The following is a 23,041-nucleotide window of genomic DNA, read 5'->3' as shown; positions in this document are numbered from 1 at the left end:
GAAGACAATTCGGCCAAAAATTCGCTTGGAATTTGATCGGGATCTGTATCTTAGCATCCGTCATTGTTTCTACACAGAGAAAAGCGCGTATACAAACACATCAAATCAAACTATAATAATAAACACGAACAAAAACTGAACAACGCTAGGAAGCAAACGTGAGGGACAGTAGGAGTATTTCTGAGCTGATTCAACAAGCATTTAGATACATACACAGGTTGGGCTGCAGCCGCTTGCCGGCAATGCTAAAGTGCAGTCCGTTTAGTAGCGTGTTATCACTGTCGGGCAGTTCGTCCGAATCGTCGTCATTTTCTGAGTAATCATCTTCATCGTCAAAATCATTGTAATCTTGGCTGGAGCCATTCTGCTGTGATTCATCGTACCGGAGGAAACTATGGTGGTGATGGGTGCTAGAGCTAGAGGAAGAGTGCGAGCCACCGACACCGATTAACGTGCCACCCCCGCCACCGCCACCGCCGACGACCGCACCCTGGTGATGATGGTGATGATGGGCAGCGGTGGCGTACAGTCCACCAGAAGTAGTACCACCGGAAGTAGTTGATGAGGATGATGAGTGTGACGGATAGTGATCCATCTCGGCTGATGGACAAAGGTTTATGTTTTTGGTTTTTGTTTGTTTCGGGTAGCATTTTTAGTTGTTTTGATTATCGCGAACGGGTTGAGTTTGGTTTTGATACGATAGAGAAGAAAGAATTGAGTTGAAATTAATTACAAAATATTTTAATCACACGTCGAAGTGCTATTTGTAACGATAGAGGGCGAACCTTGGGTTAGCCACTGACATTATTCGGTGAGTTGTTAGAAATTGGGAAGGCTCTACCACACACCCACGACCAGTTCACCACGGAGCACTACGCAAACAAAATAATAAAGAACACCAAAATAGGTGATAATTCCACCTTCTCTCGCAGTTTGTCGGCAATCTCGTAAAAAAACGCCCGACCTTTAAGCAGCTAATAACTAACGCGGATGTCAGATGCTGGATTTCAATAATTCATTCTCGCGAAAACATTATTCACTGGAGAATTCCAATATTACGATAATACACAGTCACATAAAAACAAGCACGAAAAACGTAAGTTGAATTCTAAAATCTTTCTCTAAAACTTCCATGTTATTAGCGAAGTCAAATAGCCCGTTGAAATATAAGCATAAATCACAATTAATCTTCTGATTTTGCCCCAACTCCCCTCAGCACCCAAAATCGTGGCGCCAGTAAATCTCAAAATGCCGAGGAATGTGTTGTTGATACGACGTTCTGTTCAAGCAAATCGGTTCTTATTCTTCTTCTTCTCAATTATTAATTTGTTCTCGTGATGTCAAATTAAATCTTGGCCACCAGCCAAACTGCTGGATCGCTGACGTGTGCATGTGTGCTAGAGCTTTCCATACCAATGTGAAGTTTTTTCTCTGTTCGAACAACGGGTTGAATAGAATAATAATCAATCGTGGGTGCATACATTAGTCGGTGCTATTAATAGATGGATGCTGAACTTAGTGTGCACGGGAAAGCACAGCTTAGCGGCTACCACTTACGCGTGAGGTTATCTTTGGAGAAGCAATTGGACCATTCCAGCCGGGACAGCCGTTCGTCTTGATCGACATCGCAGCTCTTCCCGAACGAACGACCGCAACGTTTCGGCTTGACGACCTGGGTAGTAAATGCAAACAAGTTATGCGCATAAATAGCTTATCGCTTCTAACAGGCAGATTGACACTGATTTCACCCTGGTTTGTGCGGTCGAATGACTCACCTTCTTGATCAACCGCTTCAGCTCCCGATATTCGCTCTTGTCAAGCATTCCGTTCTTGTTTCCGTCCATCGAGCCAAACTTCCAGTCCAGTACGGTTTTCTCGCTGACAGCGCTGGACATTGCCGTCAAGCTTCCTCTTACGTTGTGCTGAACGCGAATGTGTTCGTTCTCGAACAGCTTAAGCAGATTACGGTTGAACAGGGCACGGTCCATGCGTGAACAACCTGCAACACAGAATTAGCCGTTAGTGCTGAGGGCTTTGATCTTGGATTTGTAGCGATAGAACCACATAGAAATTAGACGCATTTTTACGTCAACACAGACGGATAAATTTTAAATATACTAATACAAAATTTTGTGTCTCTACAGTTACTAAAAATGTTTCGAAAAATCATTTCTATAAATCTTAATTGATGTGCACCTCTGACGTTTAATCATTCGTCACGAAAAACTTTCCACCATAAAGAACTGTATTCTAATGGTTGACGATGAGATCCGTTGGACACCATCTGTAAACCTGATACATTTGTAATTTATGAAAAGTCTCGTTAATCGCCCCGTGATGGAGATGTGCCCAAAATCGAAGGGCTGCCTATCCGATGGGTCATAAATTATCGGATTGACAAATATTTTTTGACGACTCAGACGAAGTGTAGAATCCCCTCGTGACCAAAATGCGTATATACTCACTGCGTTTGTTCCTAACCGGATTTCTCGGCGAAGATCGACGCTGGTTCGATTTACCCTTCTTCACGCAAACCGGTTTCCCGTGCTGTACCGTCGTGTTGGGCAGTGGTTTACCTTGACTGTTGACACACCAACAGCCGACACTCTCCAGGCACTGGACCGGAGCGTAAGTTCCATCCTCCCGGCAACGTGGTACAAATTTAACCCCGTACGCCGAGCTGGACCGGTGCTGCAGGGCATATGTGCGGGATGCAAGGCACACATCTGCAAGTAGAAAGGACAGCTCGTCACTTGTGTATCCAGAAAAGTAAATTGTTAGGTAACACCCACCCTTACAAGTCCCCCGATGCTTCAGGCTCACCTGATGGCCACTGCACTGTGCTCTAATTAGGTGACACCTCGTTGGATAGGTTTGGTTGTCGGTGCCGCACACCGGACGCCCCTTACTTTCGTCGCATTCGCCTCCCTTTGCAGTGCATTCCGAGATCTGAAAGATAACGAACGGAACAGTAAACGTCCAATTAATGTCAATTACCACAGCTTTAATCTGCAATATTTGAACGGTCATATTTTATCTCTCATCGCGCGTGTGTTTGCATATGTAGCCAGACAAAAAAAAAAACGACGATCACTGTTAAATGAAACGACTCTATTAGACCAAACGTTTCCATTAAATACGATCGACAGAGATCACCATCTCTCAAACTGCCAGCAGGGGTGCTGCTCGTTTATTGATGCCAGTCAAGCTGCATTCGTGAAATTGGCTGTAACAAAATATCATCAGAACTGTCCAGGTGGTTTAATAAATAAACATCCCTCGCCCTCACTGAGCAACCATTAGCGTTTCAAGAAAAATTAGAGGAGAGGTAGGTTGTAAAACGACACCAGAAATTTACTCCGCTGGTGTACTATTACTGCGCCTGTTGGCCACGAACAGTCGAAGAAAGTTTCAAATGAGTAAAAATACACCGTTCTAAGCACATGAAAAAAATCGTCGCAGGAATTTCCAACGGAACGATAATGGTGGCGCCAATTTTCATTAGTGTTTGCAAATTACTTCGCTGTCCGCGGGCAGCTTATCGATCAGCGCTTCAACAACATTGCTAATTTTTTCCTCCCACATCACTCCTGCCCGCCCCAAAACCGAACCGACGGCGATGCGCTTAGCGAAGTTTCATCTTTCTCGTTCCGTCTGGCACTCGACTGGCATATGTGTGTATATGTACTGCTATCTGTTGCAGTCACCCTATTGGAAGCCCAGACGGTGCCGACAGCAAGCGTGCTGCTGAGCGCACACACAAGTACACACTCGTACGCGCCACGATCCGATCCTCGAGTAGGGTGCTTTATTTGTTTACCATTGCTGTTACTGCATTGTTTATTAATATTATTAAATAATAATCCCATTAAAGCCAGCCGACCGACCGCCCATAGCGTGTGAATTCGTTTGATAAAAACGAAATCCATTTTCGAGTTAATACAATATTACTATTTGTTAAAGTAAACATACCTTTGAACCTGTGCAAAAAACCTATCCAGCGATAACCTCATAAGCGACCACTTGTGAGCCCGCTGATTGATCACATGCCTCGAGGTGTGAGCTAACATTAATTGCCTACTACACCTTTATTAGGAAATAGAGCTAATTTATTGCATCGATGATCGGAAGCCGCCGCCGAAGCAAAAGGCAACTGACAATTATTAATCGAGCAACCTTTTAACCAGTGCCTGTCTTGTTGAAAAAAAAAAACACGAACGCTGTCGGACAAAATTGTTTACCGCTTGTGGTGTACCCTTTAGTCAGGGGAAGTCAATAGAAACTGAAACCAGGTGCATGGAGGGTTGCTCTATGATTGAAAATAATTTTGACGCCCTCCCTAATACATCAATTTAATTCATCAAATTGTGTTTTGAAACTTGCAAATGTACTTTGGGCAGAACGCTTGATTCAAAAAGAGATACGAAAAGGTATTAAGACAACGTAAAATATTATAATCATCACATATTTATCAAAGAGGTACGAAGGCATTATTATTAACACTGGTCAACACAGGTTTTACCCTAGAGCTCAAGCTAGAAAAAAAGAAAGATTATAGCTATTTAACCATTCCCATGAATTTTAGTGAACCTAGCAGAGATAACTTGCTGCTTAAAAGTGTTTTCCGTAAGCCAACGTTGAAGCACGAACCCGGCGAGAAATTACTCTGCGGCCTTTTGGAGCACCAAAACTTACAGGAGCTTGAGTTTGAGCTTGAACGACCGCACATTTCGTAGTTGCTCTTCCGTGATGGATCTGAGTTAGTGAAGTTGCACGGAGAACCACGTATATAGCAACTTGGGATTAGTTAACCATCTTCAATGTACAACATTTGTAAACGGTGCTTACAATTGTTGTATATTACGGCGCCGGCCACGTTCTTACGATCGCTAGGATGAGGAAGGATATTGTAAGGAAGGACAGCTGTTGTTGTCAGAGACCGAGTTTACCTCTGCATCTCCATGGCTGCGACGGAAAGGAAGGGTTGCGTCACCGTGGTATGTGACGAAATCAAACGGTGTTGCACGGGACGTTAACTCGTTACGAAGGCGAGAGATGGTTATCTTTCTTGTCAAACACCGTGAATCTAGTTGAGCGGCGCGTGCGAGGACCATTCGTCACTAGGAGCATTTAAGTGATTGTTACCAAAAACATAATATTTTTCGAGAAAGTGAACGCACTCCGGCGAAGGCGGTTCTTTGAAAAGTATACATTGCGTAGTCAATAGATTATCAACGATATTTATCGACCGAATGAACCTACTTCAATTTGCGATGTGCTCATATAAAGCCACGCGTCAGCAATCTCTGGTTAAACTATTGAACCGAACCGAGATTAGCTCTACATCTCCACGACTGCGGTGGAATGGAAGGCTTGTGTTTTTTCTCACCTTTCTTGTCAAACGCGCGGAAAAACTATCCACCACCCGCAATATCCAAGAATATCTTCCAGAAGCCAAACGCACTTCAGCGGATGCGTTTCTTTGAAATACATCACGTGATCATTAATTTAATCGCGATATTCGTCGACCGAACGAAATTTACTCCGATCTGACTAAAAGGTCACCGTGAGACACGAATAAATTCCTGAGTACACTTCACGGAGTCACTACACTTCGAAACCCCATAAATGAGCAGCCTCGCCCGGGTTGGATTACGCGTTTACACCGAAGTATTACGCGCGACTGCTTTATTCCCTCCAATCGTTGCAGAAGCGCAGAGGCATAGCGGTTATAGCGATTCTCTTTTACTAGAAGCAAAGTTGCCAGTATGCCAGATAAATCTGGATTTTGCCAGATTTTTGTTTGTTCGCCAGACGAACAGATAAACCTCAGAATCTGCTAGATATTTGAAAATGAGACAGATTTTTGCCAGATTTTATCCGCGTCGTTTCGCAAAAAGGACATCATTGCGAGACGTGCCATGGTCGGCCCTTACCTACCTACACCCGGCGAGAACAAAAAAAGGGTCTCCACTTTAAATTTTGTCGGAGATTTCATCCGACAATGAGTACCAGATTTTTGCCAGACTTTTTATTTTCGTTTTGCCAGATTTTATTGAAAACTTAGTGGCAACGCTGACTAGAAGCACCAAAATTTACAGAAATGATTAAAAAAAATTTCGGGGCCTTTTTTTTCGAGCTTTTATCGTCCAGTGTGATATGAGAATGACATAAACAGTGATGTCATAAATCACCATAAAACAGAATATGAACTAAAAACACATAAACACATAAAAACGAATATGGAGATTATTCTAAATATAAACTTCACTAACATCTCAATGCAGAATCGGTTTATGTGAGAGCCTGCTTCTGCTTAAACCATTTATTTTACTAGTGGATGGAGAATAGGATGGACCTAACTAAGTAGCGGCTGGTAGCAGCAACGGTAGCGGTAGCGGCAGTAACAGACTTGCAGAGTTTGCTTCAGGCTCGTTATACTGGGTATTGCGTTACTGTTGCAAAGGGGAACGTTTTTCCAAATAATGCAGTTGTTTAGTGTCGTAAATTATATTAAAGGAATTTCTTCAGCAAAACTAAGCTTTGTGCATCAAAAAATCGTGAACACAGCAATCGCAATCGTGAACACGACAAAGCTATTTTTAGAAAAGTTTAGCTTATCGGGCCGTGGCGGTACACGCTTCAAATCGCCTCTCTACGAAAATTAGAAAAAATATTCTCAACATGTTGTACTTTAAGAAAAAGTATTAAAAAAAACTCCTGGTGCTGCCACACGAAGCATGAAAACTATGACATAGTTCCCTATGACAACTATGGCTCAAAAGTATGCGATATAAATGTGTAGCACGAGATTGTTCTGTCAAAAGCTATAACATAGAGACTCTGAACTAATCCGTCATGACGGAATAGTTCGTAGCCTACCATTCCACGATGAAAAAGTGCTTTATACGATCAAGTGTGTCTTAGAAACTATTGCAGTGGTGTATTAGCGCCCGTGTGGTCGCCACAAAAAGAATAGTAACGTTAAAGTGAGCTTTAAGATTTGAATACAAAGAGTTGTCAGTATAGTGCCATTGATGGTTTTCTTGGCAACAAGAAAATTATCAATACGCCTCTTCGAAGAAAACCTTAAAGTTGATTCTGAATTCTTTTTCAATATTTTTTCTTACTGTTCTTGCTAGTAGCGTGTGTTCAAAGCGCGTGAATCATTTGCTGTAAAACTAGCGTTATTTTAAATTTAACAAATAGTTTAAAAAAGGGTGATCACGGGTGTTTGCGATGTTTTTTTTTTTCGACACATGAACATTGAACAATCGTAATTAACGTAGTTAACGAGTTAGAATGCATTTTTGGTTGAAGAACGATGTACATGTAGAGTTTCTCAGACTCCTCCCTCCTCCCTTTCCTCACGCTAAAAGGTCAGAAAAAAGACACACAGTTGAATGAATACACCTCGCCAAGTAGTTATAATCGTCGGTACTTGGCAAGAACCTCTCAGATGGTCTCGAGGTACGATACTGGCCTAACAAGCCAGTCGTCGTAGGTTCGAGTCTCGGCTCGGGAGAGACTGTTAGTGTCAGTAGGATCGTAGCGCTAGCCCCGCAATTGTCCTGTACACTAAACAGTTGGCTGCGAAGTCTGAGTATAACAAACAGAAGGTCAAGTTCCGAATTTGGAATGTAGCACCAAGGCTTTGCTTTGCTTTTACTTGGCAAGAATAACTACCGAGGCTCGGTAAATAGGTGTAGTAAGCGTTGAGTCAGTCTCTATCAACAACACAGAGAATCAAACCGTTCGGTGTCAGAGAGATTTTGACGCTCGAGTTCATTCTCAGCTTTCATCTAATAACGCACAACAAAGTGAGCAAGAGTGTAGAAAACTTAAATTACCACGTCCCTAAAGGAACATCCATGAATCACATAGCATGAAAGGGGTGGAGGGGAAGAGGAGAGTCAAGCTAGGTAGAAAATATAAAACTAAGAAAAAAATGGACTTTTTCTAATTGTTTATTATATCACTGTTTTATCTGCTTGGGGTCATTTTTATAACTTTCTTTTCTTTTCTTGTTCAGTTATGATACAAGGTATGTTTCTGATAATAAAATTTGAAAAAAAACCTAAATTAATCCACCTAGCGGTCAGACCCAGCCTTTCTCATTCAAACTTTATTTGTTTAAATAGATTTACATGAACGCTTCAATCTAATAAATGTATATTCACTCTTTAGGTTCTAAAATATTGATGTTGTAATCGATACATATAAAAATGCAGTCAAGTCTGTCTGTCTGTCTGATCCATATAGGCTCGAAAACTACCGAACCGATCGACGTGAAAATTTGTTTGTAGGGGTTTTTGATGCCGATAAAGGTTCCTATGATAGTTTGAGACCCCTCCTCTTCTGGAAGGGAGGGGTCCCATACAAATTGAACATAAATTTCTGCACAACTCAAGAACAAACCAAGCAAACGAAACCGAATTTGGCATGTAGATATTTTAAGAGATAAAAAATATGTCCATAAGAGTTGGACGCCCCTTCTTTCTCTGGAAGTGGAAATGAAACACAAATTTCTGCACATTTCGAGAGCTAACCAACTAAATGGAACCATTTTTTTCCTGTGTGGGCTCATCACTGCGACCAGAGATTAGATCTATTGTGATATTGCCAAATGTTTTTTGTACTCCGCACTTCATATTATTGGCAGTATCACTATTGAAGTAAGTGATACGCTTATCATTCATATCCGTGCTTGCGTGTAAGTTTTACCTTTCCGTTTCAAGCTTACTACTCTACTATACCGAGCCTCTATCCCTCCTAACAATATCGGCTAATTACAATTCCCTGGAGAGAACTTTCATACGTTACTCACACCAGTTTTATAATAACAGAAACTTATTTTTGTTAAAAGGAGTGTCAACAGAGGTACTGTAGAACTCAGATTGAAGGAAAGGTACTTGGTGGGAAGCCTGAGAATAAACCCATGCTAAAGTCCTTTGGCAATCAAATGGCCTGATTCTACTAAGATTCGAACCCACGACCACCCGCTTACCAAGGCGGACGCTGTAACCTTGCGGCTACGGAGCTCCCCGGAACCATATTTGGCAGGTGAATGTTTTTAGTAGAAACAAATTTGTTCCTTAATCGATCTCAGGCAACATTTTGGATTATAAGATGGCAACTTCCGGTCTCTGGAAAACATCCAAAAATGGCCGATTTCCACCCAATATAATAATATCCGGATCTAGAATGATACACAGCAGCTAAAATCGATGGAAATCGTCTTCAAAAGCCATTATGAAATCCAAAATGGCGACTTCCGGTTTCGAAAAAACAACGGCAAACGACCAAATATCACTCAATATCGGAACCGTAATGATGGACTGGAGCCAAAAATCGACTTCAGACAACAATTGTAAGATGGCAACTTCCGGTTTCTGGAAAACGGCCTGAAATGGACGATCCCCATCAAATATGTGTATCTCCGGAACCAGAAAGATGGACAGAAGCTAAAAATAAATCACAGACACAATCTTGAATTTCAAGATGGTGACTTCCGGTGTCTGGCAAACAGTCGCAAATGACCAAATGCCATTGAATATGAATGTTTTCGGAACCAGAATTACGCCCAGATGACAGAATTTGACTTCACAGGCAATTTTGCAGTCCATAATGACGACTTTTGGTTCCTGAAAAACAGCCCAAAGTGACCAAAAACCACCCAATATGAGTATCTCCGGAGCCAGAATGTTACAAGAAGCTGAAAATTGACCTCAGACACCATTTTGAATTGTAGGATGGCAACTTCTGGTTTCTGGAAAACAGCCAAAGATGGCCGATTCCCGTCTAACATGAGTATCTCCGGATCTAGAATGATACACAGCAGCTGCAATCGACCACAGACACCATTTTGGATTCTAGGTTGGCAACTTCCGGTTCCTGGGAAATAGCCGAAAATGATCGAATAACTTCCTATATGGGTATTTCTTCAACCATAATGACGCTCAGAGGCCAGAAATTATCTTAAATACCATTTTGAAATTCAAGATGGCGCCTTCCGGTTTGTGAAAAACAGCCTAAATAACCAAATACCATCCAATATGAGTATCTCTGGAACCAGAAAGAGGGACAGAAGCCAAAAATAAATCACAGACACAATCTTGAATTTCAAGATGGTGACTTCCGGTGTCTGGCAAACAGTCGCAAATGACCAAATGCCATTGAATATGAATGTTTTCGAAACCAGAATTACGCCCAGATGACAGAATTTGACTTCACAGGCAATTTTGCAGTCCAAAATGACGACTTTTGGTTTCTGAAAAACAGCCCAAAGTGACCAAAAACCACCCAATGTGAGTATCTCCGGAGCCAGAATGTTACAAGAAGCTAAAAATTGACCTCCGACACCATTTTGAATTGTAGGATGGCAACTTCTGGTTTCTGGAAAACAGCCAAAGATGGCCGATTCCCGTCTAACATGAGTATCTCCGGATCTACAATGAAACACAGCAGCTGCAATCGACCACAGACACCATTTTGGATTCTAGGTTGGCAACTTCCGGTTCCTGGGAAATAGCCGAAAATGATCGAATAACTTCCTATATGGGTATTTCTTCAACCATAATGACGCTCAGAGGCCAGAAATTATCTTAAATACCATTTTGAAATTCAAGATGGCGCCTTCCGGTTTGTGAAAAACAGCCTAAATAACCAAATACCATCCAATATGAGTATCTCCGGAACCAAAAAGATGGACAGAAGCCAAAAATAAATCACAGACACAATCTTGAATTTCAAGATGATGACTTCCGGTGTCTGGCAAACAGTCGCAAATGACCAAATGCCATTGAATATGAATGTTTTCGAAACCAGAATTACGCCCAGATGAAAGAATTTGACTTCACAGGCAATTTTGCAGTCCAAAATGACGACTTTTGGTTTCTGAAAAACAGCCCAAAGTGACCAAAAACCACCCAATATGAGTATCTCCGGAGCCAGAATGTTACAAGAAGCTAAAAATTGACCTCAGACACCATTTTGAATTGTAGGATGGCAACTTCTGGTTTCTGGAAAACAGCCAAAGATGGCCGATTCCCGTCTAACATGAGTATATCCGGATCTAGAATGATACACAGCAGCTGCAATCGACCACAGACACCATTTTGGATTCTAGGTTGGCGACTTCCGGTTCCTGGGAAATAGCCGAAAATGATCGAATAACTTCCTATATGGGTATTTCTTCAACCAGAATGACACTCAGAGGCCAGAAATTAGCTAAATACCATTTTGAAATTCAAGATGGCGCCTTCCGGTTTGTGAAAAACAGCCTAAATAACCAAATACCATCCAATATGAGTATCTCTGGAACTAGAATGATGCAATGAGCTAACAATTGACCTCAGGCACCATTTTGAATGGCTAAATGGCAACTTCTAGGAAACAGTCGAAAATGACCGAATAATACTCAATATGGATATTTCCGTAATCGAGATGATGCATGGAAACCAAACATTGACCCTGGACACCGTTTTGAATTTAAAGACGACCACTTTTAGTTTCTGTAAAACAACCAAAATAACTAAATACCTTCCAATATGGATATTTCTGGTGTCAGTTTGATGCCAGAAAATCTGCTAAAAATGACCGAATACCACCCAATATGAATATATATTCAGAATTAAGGCGATGTACAGAAGCCAAAAGTCGAGGATGTTGTCATTTCGATAAAACCAATCATTTTAAACGATTTGTTATTTGACTTTGATCATATCCTATGGCCGATTCGTCGTGCATTTGCAGCTTTTAAACACATCGCAAGAAATCAATGAATTTTGAACGTTCAAATAGTACTATACCACATTTAAATTATGTTGAGGCCACATAAATCGATCAAAGCAGGTATAGTTTTCAATAGTCTTTGCATTTTTTTTCTTTTCATAACTGTTGAGCCACATATCAAATTGTTTTAAAGTTTGTTATTTGTAAGTTTGAAAGATGACTCGTTCGTTTGACACTAGTAATGTTCAAATAAGTCATGTATTCTTTGAGATAATAGACTTCCGTTGTTTTATAAACAATTTAATAAATAAGGGTTGCTTAAATTCGATTGTAATCAAATGAAATGGGAACGTATAGGGCAGCCAAAATTTGAAACCACATGTTCAATCATAATTCATCAGTTAACCCTTAACTAGCCCGCTCATCTGATAATAATATTGATCAAATCGGTTGTGTAGTATTTGAGATAATGAAGATTCGTGATTTTCACATTCAGGTACATTACAGACGAAGTTACAGTTCGATTACAGTAAAATTCAATAGGATGTTATGAGGCAGCTAGACATTTCATTTGACACTAATTTTGAGGAAATCGGGTCAGCCATCTCTGAGAAAGGCGAGTGAGTCTAAGTAGTCTTCGGAATATGTTCCTTTTCATAGCTGGATTTCACATTTTTAAACATAACAGGCAAAGTAATAGTCCGATTGCAAAACAAATCAATAGGGTCTTATGGGGCAACTAGACCTTCCATTTGACACTGATTTTATGAAAATCGGTTCAGCCGTATTTGAGAAACATGAGTGAGATTAAACAGTCTTCAGAACACGTTTCTTTTCATAAATTTTGAACCACAAGTTCAATCTTCATAAATTTCGAAAATTAAAAGTATTTTAGGTAGCCCATTCATTTGAAATCAATTTTGTTCAAATCGGTTGTGTAGTTTTTGAGATAATGATGTTTCATGATTTTTACATTTTGATACATAACCTCTAAACTAAAAATCCGATTACAATGAAATTTAATAGAATCTTATGGGGCAACATGACCTTTCATTTGCAATTAATTTCATGAGAATCGGTCCAGCCATCTCTGAGAAAATTGAGTGAGAATAAAAATCTGCACATACACACACACATACACACACACACACACACACACACATACAGAAAATGCTCAGCTCGTCGAGCTAAGTCGAGTGATATATGCCATTCGGCCCTTTGGAGCACTTTTATATCTTCGGTTTTGCAAGTGATTGCTATACCTTTCTAGGAGAAAGGCAAAAACAAATGGAGGGGGGTTATTTTAAAGCTACGTAACTATCTAGAAGGCGGTCTGACTTGTTCTCCTCGAAGAGCAGCTTGCCTAAGCGTCTGTTCTCCATGTTAGGGGCGGCTCAAACAGCATCTGATCCACAGCGGACGGCTTAATTACGAAATGCGGTGTTCTCGCCAGCTACACCCAAGACGGCAGCCCCGTCGCGAGACTAGGCATCTGCAGCCCTAGTAAAGCAGCATGCCAAAATTGAAATACTACGAACAATCAAGAATTGAATACGGACCGGAACAATCGGCAACGACCTAGGCGACGAAATAAGGACGACGATTGTGAGATCGGTACATGGAACTGTAGATCGCTGAACACCCCGAGTGGCGACCGGATTCTGCTAGATTAGCTAGAACCCCGCCATTTTGACATCGTTGCGCTCCCGGAGCTTTATCTGAAGGGAAAAAGGTTCGGAGGTACGCAGGGCACAGTACAATACTACTAGAGCAGCGGCACAACCAATGAGCTGGGTACCGGCTTTATAGTGCTGGGCAGGATGCAGAGTCGTGTGATCAAGTGGCAGGCGATCAGTGACAGGTTGTGTTTGTTGAGAACAAAAGGCTGGTTCTATAACTACACTATCCTTAATGTCGACCGTATATCACGCGCGACATCGCCGAACCCTGAGGCTTAACATGAAGCAGCTCCGGGAACACCAGACTGCGGAGGAATACGCGCAACAGCTCGAAGCGGTAGTACCAACGGCGGAGGGGCTTGACGCATCACCTCTCGAAGGCGGCTGTTGCAGCATTCGCACAGCTATCGGGGAGACCGCAATGACGACACTAGGAGTGGAAGCACCGAGTGGCAGAAACGACTGGTATGACGAGGATCGTGAACACGAGGAGCTGGACCAGCTGTACCGTGCCAATGATACGCGGAAGTTCTATGAGGAGGTAAACCAGTCTCGTAGAGGCTATGTGCCGCAAGTCGATATGTGCAACGACGCGGACGGGAACCTTCTCACGGATGCCAGCGAGGTGGTCGACAGGTGGAAGGAGTATTTCGATGCACACCTGAATGGCGAAACAATAAACAGAAGCGAAGCAGGAACTAACCTAGGAGCACCAGCAGCAGATGACCGAGTACCTGCTTCCGGTGTTCATGAAGTTATTTGTGAGATCGGGAAGCTGAAAAACAACAAAGCCGCAGGCAAAGACGGACTGCTGAGCGAGCTCTTTAGACATGGGAGAGAGGCGCTGGCTAGAGCGCTGCAATGGGTCATTTCCAGGATTTGGGAGGAGGAAAAAACTGCGAGACGAGTGGATGGAGGGAGTCGTCTCCCAAGTAACAATCCAAAGACGATTTAGTTTTATTTATATTTTATAGAAGTTTTATCAAAACATTACTAAATCTATCGAGTTTTATCATGAATTTATTTAAGTACTTGTGGTTTTTATTTATCAACAGTTCCCAAGAGTAAATAAAGAACATTTGAAGAGTCCTTCATAAAACTCCTTCATCAATAAGTGTAATTAGCCTGAGGAGCGGTTTTGAAACGCACTCAATATCCCTTTCGAAATACCTACGAGAAACTTCCATAAAACTTCATTAGAGTTTTACGATAGTTTTATGGTACTTATCTTTAAGATGAATTTATCTTGAAAATGTGCCCATAAAATTTTCTTAAACCCATTTTGTCTCGTGAAAGAAAAGGATCTAAAATAAACAAAAATTTTTAGCTCATTCAACTCATACTAAATCAAGTCATTTAAGGGTAATTACTTTTGGTGTTAAAAACAGCAAACACTCAATACTCACTAACGGACATGAAATATAAGATGGTAGAAATTCCAATACAGGTGGGACTCGATTACCAAAACATTTTTTATTCCGGATAATCGAGTTTTCCGGATAATAGAATCACAGAAATATATTGAAATTTGCGATTAACGAACATAAAATAAATAGGTATTTCCTTTTTTTTATTTGAATTGTATGTTTTATTTTTTATTTTACTTGTACGTGGCGTAACCAGAAATCATTTCTGAGGCGAAAAGAAGCAAAATATTGAGAAGCAAAAAAAATCGGACATTGATTATTTTCAGTTAAATCGAACATGTCCCAAACATGCCGTAAATGACATAAATGGTAACAAATATGCCAGAAGGGGTGGTAAAGGCAAAATTTCGGAATAAAAATTAAAACGAACACCGAAAAAATGAAATTCCGGATAATCGAATCTAAAATTCCGAATAATCGAGTCCGACTTGTACCTGAGAATGACAGAGAAATGGTCACAAAAATGATGCTTGACTGTAAACAAACAGTTGTCAAACGCGAGAGGGCTCTATCTCAGATCAAATTTGTTTGCCTTGAAAAGTTCAAGTAAGTTTTATTCAAGCGCAAGTATTCTTCTCCGTGAATGCAACAAGTAAATGCCAACTTGTCGAGATACTAAAAAAATCTTATTAGTCTTGCTCAAAAAGTTTTAGTTAGAAGCCGTCTTATGAGGGATCAAAATAAAACCAACGACAAATATGGCGAACAGACTGTGATTAACTTCGTCAAAATAATAGCCATTTGTAATTAAACGGTAATAAAAGGCCGAGATTCTTAATGCTACTAATAATTCTGGCAGTTCAGTAGTGAGTGTTGACCATGCTGAACACAAAGTTTAGTAAAATGTTCCATAGTCCAGCAAACCCGAGCTTAACGAAAATTCAGATATATTTTTTATTTTCTAAATAAATTATCGATTTGCCAGTAATATCATGGCGCGTTGAAAATTACAAACTTTTTTGCCAAATAATACTATAAACTTAACGTGGCAATTAAAAATTTACAAATCCTACCTAAACCTAAAAATACTTGTAAATTTATCTACCTATTTTATTCAACGACTGCGATGACATTCATTTTGGAGAAAGAGTAGATCGATGGGGTTTGTTTCATAAATTGCTCTATGTAAATAAAAAATAAATTCTGTTCATAGCGAAATAAGCTAGAAAGAACAGTTACGAACCTGATTCATAAGACTCTCGAAATTTGTTACAGTTTTTTCATGGTTGTGAGCAACTCCTGAATGTCATCATGAGTACATATCGATAAAAATATAGAGTTTTAAGCAAACTTTAGGATTTATTCTTGAAAACTTTCTCTAGAATGGGCCTCCTTAATCTTATGGGGATTTTACGGCTGATTTGTAGCAGTTTGTGAGAATAATAAGATTTATGACCTGTTTTAAAGAACAAGCAATCAAAACTTCTTCAAGTACATCTTAACGGGTGTTAAATAAAAAATGAGAATTTTTTCAATACCTTTCAGTAACTCAAATACAGAGCGTAAAATTTTCTTTCTCCAAGAAAATTGCTCTTTGGGCTCCCTAGAAACAGTAGGCGTGTTTGGTTTTGCTAGTTTGAATTTAGTCAAAGCAAAGATGGCGTCGAAACAGCACGTGCTCCGCGAACGCATTGTACGGTTCTACGAAACGCATTTCCAGCAAGGAAAAAAGTTCACGGTGACTCATTTTAAGGAAGAAAATGTACCTGTCAGTACGGTATATCGTATCCTGGGTTCCCTGAACGTGGAGCGGAAGGTCGGAAGTGGTCGTGCGGTGACGATAAAGACGAAGCAGAGGAAGACATCGTTAAAGAAGCTGTTTGACAACAAGGACGCAACCAGCCTGCGTGACGCCGGTCGGACGTATTGATCCATCGGACCCTCAAGATGGAAGGAATCGTCTGCGGAAGAAGACGTGGTCGCCGGAGTACACGGAGGAGCAGATTGAGACGGTTAAAACACAGTGTCGGTGGATGACCAAAAAATACCGCGGGACGTCTTTCGTTCTGGACGACGAAAGCTATTTTCCGCTGTCCAAAACGCATATTCCAGGATATGATAATTACTACTCCAGCGACAAGTCATCCACACCGCCTGAAGTGAAATACAAGCTCAAGCACAAGTTTGAAAAAAAGGTTATGTTGTACATCGCCATTTCCGACCGGGGCATTTCAAAGCCTTGGTTTAAGCCGAGCGGTCTGGCAATCAACCAACAAATCTATCAAGAAGAGTGCCTCGATAAAATCCTGCTGCCGTTCCTGAACGAGCATCACGCGGATGGGAAGTACGTCTTCTGGCCAGACAAGGCGTCTTCCCATTACGCCAAGAAGACGCTGGCGCATCTTGAGGAGAAAAAGATACCGTTCGTGCCGAAAGATCGTAACCCAACAAACTTGCCCCAGTGCCGCCCAATAGAGGATTTCTTTGGCTCACTCAGTGCCCTAGTATATAAAAACAATTGGAGGGCCAAGGATACGAAGCAACTGACTACAAGAATCCGGAATTGTATCCGGAAAATGGACGTAAGTGCCGTACAACGTTCTTGTGAGAGCATCGCAACAAAGTTGCGTCGAACAGCAGACCACGGCCCTTACTCAAACATTCACTGATATTTTTTGAAGAAAATACATTATGTTATTAATAAAAAATACTGAAATCGATGAAAAAAAATTTTTTTTATATGTGATTGAAAAAATTCTCATTTTTTATTTAACACCCGTTAAAACTGATATTGTTACTTGGGCTGCCTCCTAAAACGCTGATTTTCCAACACTTTTTACACTTTCGTATGTATTTATAAAAAGTCATTACCTATTCAATTGCAGATTTGTTTGTCCTTATGGGGACAGTGTTTGCATTGGAGCAATTACCCCCAATCATCAAACAAAAACTGAATTCCGTTTTAATTAGTAGTTAATGAGCCCTTTTTCGCTGCCTGCACAGCAACCACCATTCACTTTGTCTATTCTGTATTGTCTTTTCGGAAGCTGTCTTCTGCCGCTCAAGAAATAAACCCAAAAAACAAATCAGGCACAATCTGATCAGGTTGCCTTTCGCTTCTTCCGCCATCTGCTTCTACCATCTGATCTTGGTCCCCATGCGAGCTGCTTTGTACCACCCGCTTTCCCTGCCGCCTGCTTCTAACGTCCGTATCTGCTGCTGATGGTGCCAGATTGGAGAGGAACGCGCGCCGCACAACTATACATTTTTTTTAAGCTCCGTCATTCTCAATTCTGCGTTTACGAAGCGATAAAAATGATATACAATTAAAAAAATAAATAACTAAATTAATAGTTGATAAAATTATGAAATATATCTTCGAAAAGGGATAAAAAAATAAATCCTAGAAAATTTTCTCTAATTACCATGTTAACCGGCAGAGATATCAAACTACAAAAAAAGGTACACAAACTCTTGGAAAATAACCATTGCCGATCTTCCGCCGTTTGACTGTTTGGAGAACATCTGTAAAATCCCGTCCTCATGCTGGCGTTTTCGAGAGTACAGCCTTGATCCGGCCCTATGTACCGCAGGATGAAAAATCTAACATTTACAGCTGCGGAAACCTGACGCTCTCGCCCAGTGGTGGACCACCACTGGTGGTCCTTTCTAGTTGCTGTACGAGTGTTGTCAGTATGTCAATAAGAAGCTTTTATCATCAGACAAGATTAATAAAAGCGTGTTTACGCTTTGAGACAGTGACAGGACTTGATTTTATTTGGCGGTTTAGAGGCTCCACATTAGCCTAAAAAGGCTTAAGTCTAGCTAGTCTTATTAAGTGCACTAACCGAATCTAAGTGCAGGGAACTCCATAACCATACCCTTTTGCAGATTAAAATCAATTTTATTCTGCCAAAATAAGAAATTCAAAATCTTGTTAAGATGCTTTAATCTGTTTTTATGTTGAAAGTGAAAAATAATTCTACAGAATCTATAAAAAATCTCCTTACAATGTAAAACATAGTTATTATGCGGGTAAAGTGAAAACATCGCACTTGACTTTGACTAATTGCCATGGTTACCTCATTTTATACGTCAATTCCTAGATGTAAAATCAGTGACTATTACTTGTTGCGCAACTGTCAGCTATTTCCCTATCTTCTCCTAATCGCCTCTTCCATCAGCCACCAGAAAACCATCAAGTTGAATTATGGAATTTTTCCACCGTGGCATTGCGACTCGAATTTCGCAGCATGCCAAATCGCACCTCCAAAAAACACAAAGGCGAAATGCGCCATACACGGCTGTCGAAACCGGCTACTGCGGGCTAATAACAGGCGGCAGTTTAGTTCATCAGCGCGACTGACAGGCGGCGCTTATGCAAATTTACTCTTAAATCAAAACAAAACGATGGGGTTTGCCAACAAACGCACCATAAATATATATGGGAGTCATTAAGGGGAGGGTTCAAATTACTCAACTCATGGTGCACTGTTCTGGGGGATGAAAAGATTTATTTTCGTTTCATAAATCGTCGTAGCGAAACGAAAGGAAGGAACTTGAATCAAAGACGAAAAAACAATTGATAAGTTTTCACGAACCAATTAAGAAAAATAAAAAAATCAATACCAGTCATACCGCTAGGTGAATCGAAGTAGGTTTTTTTTATCAAGAATAACCTGTTCGAGCTGGGTTCATTGTTTGATACGCCAACGATGAATGGTTTGTTATTGGACAGGAGGTGCAATTTCAAGAAGAATCGAATTGCAACTACAGTTGGGCACTGAACGAATGAGTGGATTCCTCACGGTAATCATGAGAGGAGAAACATACCACAGTAGTATTCAAATTAAATATTACAATCAGCGTTTCTGTTTTCAAACGACTGGCGCTAAGCTAATTGAGGAGGCCTGGATTGCCCCTGGTCAGCACCTGCTCAAATTGCGTTACCGCCTCCTACGCCCGTCAACGGCCAACGAAAGCGACGGAAAAACACTGTGATTAATGCTTTGATGTTTTTTCAAGAATTTCGAGCTAGCAAGAAAAAAATCAATTATTTTTTAAAATTTGGTCAAAAAAGAAAACATACAATAATTTATCAGCTTTATAATTCAACCGATTGTAAAAAAAAATGCATGATGTAGTTTCCAGCTCATTATGGCTAAAAACAGATGTTGTACACGAATCAAGCGTATCGACTATTATATTTGTTATTATTATTTGTAATTAAAACATTATTTACTTCATGCTAAAAACATTCACTTAGTGCCGGGCACTTTGCCCCATGCTGCGAGACGGCAAAAGTCCGCCGTCTGTGATTTGCTCGAGAAAAGCAGCTCTTGTGTGCAAGCAAAAACGACGAAAGTGTAACAAACAATTATTTTGTAACGAAAAGTATGCGTTAGAAAATAATTAAACCCACGAGTATATTTTTTGAGCTCAGTATAAACCAGAATGTAAACAAAAAAAAATGATTTCTACTTCTACTATTCTACTGTTTTAGATACAAGTTTTGTAATACGAGCCCTACACGTCTATTTTATTTCATCTCTTGGACTTAATTTGCAGAAGGGTTGAAAATCTGCTTTCACAGAGGTATACAATAAGAAATTTTATTCGTCTATCAAACTAGATTAGAGTGAACAAAAGTAATCCCGCAGCCTGAGTTTATGCGATTTACACTGTTCAATTTGCAAGATCGCTTGGTAAAAATAACGGGATGAAAATAACTTAATTTGACATAAACTTATGTCAACAAATATAAACAGTCATTCCTAAAATCTAGATCTGATTTGTATACCTTATATAATATTTTTCAGTTGATGTTAAATTATTCCGAGAATCATCATAATCATAAGTTCAATTATTACTAACTAGAACGATTCACTCAGAACGCAAGCTTCCAGCATTGACGGTTACGTCAGTTTTGCATCCGCACCCCAGGTTTCGGATGCATCGTTTCAAACGAACCGAGCAAACACAACTGCTGTCCGTTTCTCACAAACGGTCCGATTGTTGCATTTTAACGTTCACTGTATTGTGCAATTAGCATTTACTAAACACATATAATAATAACAATAATAATCACCGCCATGACGAATCCGTGAACGGGTTCCCGACGCTGGTTCTGGGAAACGATCAGTCAGTGATCACTGGGAAATCGAACGACCATAACAACGTCTAGTCGACAATTTGCGTTTCTCCGGACACTGAACTTTGCTTGTTGGTTTTTTTTTTTTTAATTGACATAAAATAGTAAATTCGACGGATTTCATGTCGCAATGAGTAGATCCGAGTTTATCCGATCCGCATCAAATTGACTAACCCAAGAGTTCTGCGTATGTGATTTAATATTTTGCACTAATACCGTTGGAATGTGGCTAAATTATCCGCGCTTCGCCCTCAAAGACATAAAGCTCAATTCAGCTCAATCAGCTCCAATTTGACGGATTCAGCAACCCGTATTACAGAGCAATGGATGACGCGCTAGGTGAGAATCTAAACCACATAGCCCCATTGAGTGGACACGTGCAGATAAAACATTTACATTCTAGCCAATCGTTTCGAGCATTGGGGCTTTATCAATGGATAATAAAGCGGACTCAGGAAGGTGAACGTACGACGTTTGAACTTTATGTCTAGGCGTTTCAAGGGATTCTCCGAAAAAGACACGACCGCAGGGTAATTGTTCAATAAACTCTCCATCCGGTGGACAAACAGATTCATCAACGTGAATCATGCAACCTAGTCCTAGTTTCTTGTCTTGATTTACAAACGGTGATATCTGAACTTTGATTAAATTAAGAAAAGAACAAGACGCATCACAGCATTTTTGGTATTAAAAATGGAAACTACCAGCTGGTCTTCCAGCTAATAATTTTCAATATCGCACGCTTAGCCTTGGGGCTAATAGCGGTCTCGATCAACTAGATTATAGTTGAGGGAATTCGTTATCGATATTGTTTTTGACACATTGTGTATGTGTAGGATAAGTACAACGATACACCGTGCCCCAGTGCTGAGTCGAGAAAATTCTCAGCTCGAAAAAATCCTCGACTCGATCGGGAATCGAACCCGATATCACAACCGTGTGGGAGAGCTAGCCGACCGACAACGCTAACCACAGAGCCACGGGGACCACAGCTGGTCTTCCAGCTAAACATATCACATTTCAGCTGATTATCGATCATTGACTGCTAAAATTAGCTCATTGATCACCAGCCAAAAAGGTTTCAGGTGTGAAATTAACCGGGTAATCTAGTAACACCTGCGTGGGGACTATTTCGCGGATATTCTCCTTCGAAGAGAATCTAGTTTAGTTCGGTTCTGAAGCGGTTAAACTTGCCTAATTTACACACCGATTTTCGTATGCAAAAACTAATCGCACAGTCAAGCCACGGGAGTCGCGGGAACCGTAAAAGAAACAGTCATGCTACGTAATTGTGATCGAGTCGTCCGGTTGAAGTCACACCGTGTGGAGCAGAGTTTAAATCAATTAATTTTTATACCCTTGTTAGAGTTTCGGAATTATGGAGCGGAACGCAGCGTCGACTCAGCGTGTTTTGCAAGTCGAAAAAAAACTGCGACTACACGACCAATCAACGATTTAACGGCTTGGTTTAATTTGAAAGAAAGTTATGCTCTGGATGAAAGCTGGCGTGATGTTGTGGTGTGTTGAAAACAACTACAACTAGTGTGGAGTAAGTTACAGCTTCCGGCGCGCGTAAGAAATGTTAGCTTGGGTTACGATAGTTTAGGTGTAAGCACTCTTGAATGCTGTGTTTCGAAGCCGACTCTCGGTGAGTATTTTCGTCAATTTTGCCTAGAAATCAAAGCAACACCCTTGCGTCAGTATACTGCATTAATTCTATACGTTTTAGATATAAAGTATATTTAATAAATATTTCAAAGTAGGTATTCCATTTTTGACATAGTATTACGTCTAACGGTAACAAAAAGAGCGTCCACTGTTAAATGTTTGAAACTCAGTCAGTTTCCAAAGAATTTCCATCATTCTCATAGCAATCGATTAGAAAATTAGCTATGCGTTCACTAAAAATCGGTAAATTGGGACTCTGTCACACTAGTTATTGTACTATTGAAAGTTATTGTACTATATCGACCAATCAGAGCTGAAAACAAGGCCAAATATCAAGCGTAACTCTCAGTGTCAGTCCAAATCAAAATAAACAACCAATCACTACCTTTCTTCCTTAATAGTCGGCTGTGCTTAGATTGAACATACAAATAATTTGACATTTT

The 23,041-nt window shown here is 40.5% G+C and overlaps 1 protein-coding gene across 5 annotated transcripts in view; it reads right to left on the bottom strand.

The window, feature by feature from the left end:
- The window catches only part of LOC129721217 (SPARC-related modular calcium-binding protein 2), an 81,374-nt gene that overhangs the window by 20,204 nt on the left and 38,129 nt on the right, over positions 1–23,041 (bottom strand). For 4 of the 5 annotated variants that reach the window (XM_055673522.1, XM_055673520.1, XM_055673523.1 and 1 more), the window contains 5 exons: positions 2,793–2,949; positions 2,466–2,726; positions 1,776–1,999; positions 1,558–1,672; positions 214–600 (listed from right to left, as the gene is read on the bottom strand). In XM_055673522.1, coding sequence (XP_055529497.1) covers positions 214–600; positions 1,558–1,672; positions 1,776–1,999; positions 2,466–2,726; positions 2,793–2,949 — 1,144 coding nt within the window. The remainder of the gene's footprint in view (positions 1–213; positions 601–1,557; positions 1,673–1,775; positions 2,000–2,465; positions 2,727–2,792; positions 2,950–23,041) is intronic. The other variant, XM_055673524.1, reaches the window with a different exon arrangement.

Source organism: Wyeomyia smithii, chromosome 2 (assembly GCF_029784165.1).
Source record: "Wyeomyia smithii strain HCP4-BCI-WySm-NY-G18 chromosome 2, ASM2978416v1, whole genome shotgun sequence".
Taxonomy (NCBI): Eukaryota; Metazoa; Arthropoda; class Insecta; order Diptera; family Culicidae; genus Wyeomyia; species Wyeomyia smithii.
This window is presented reverse-complemented; position numbering and strand designations above follow the sequence as displayed.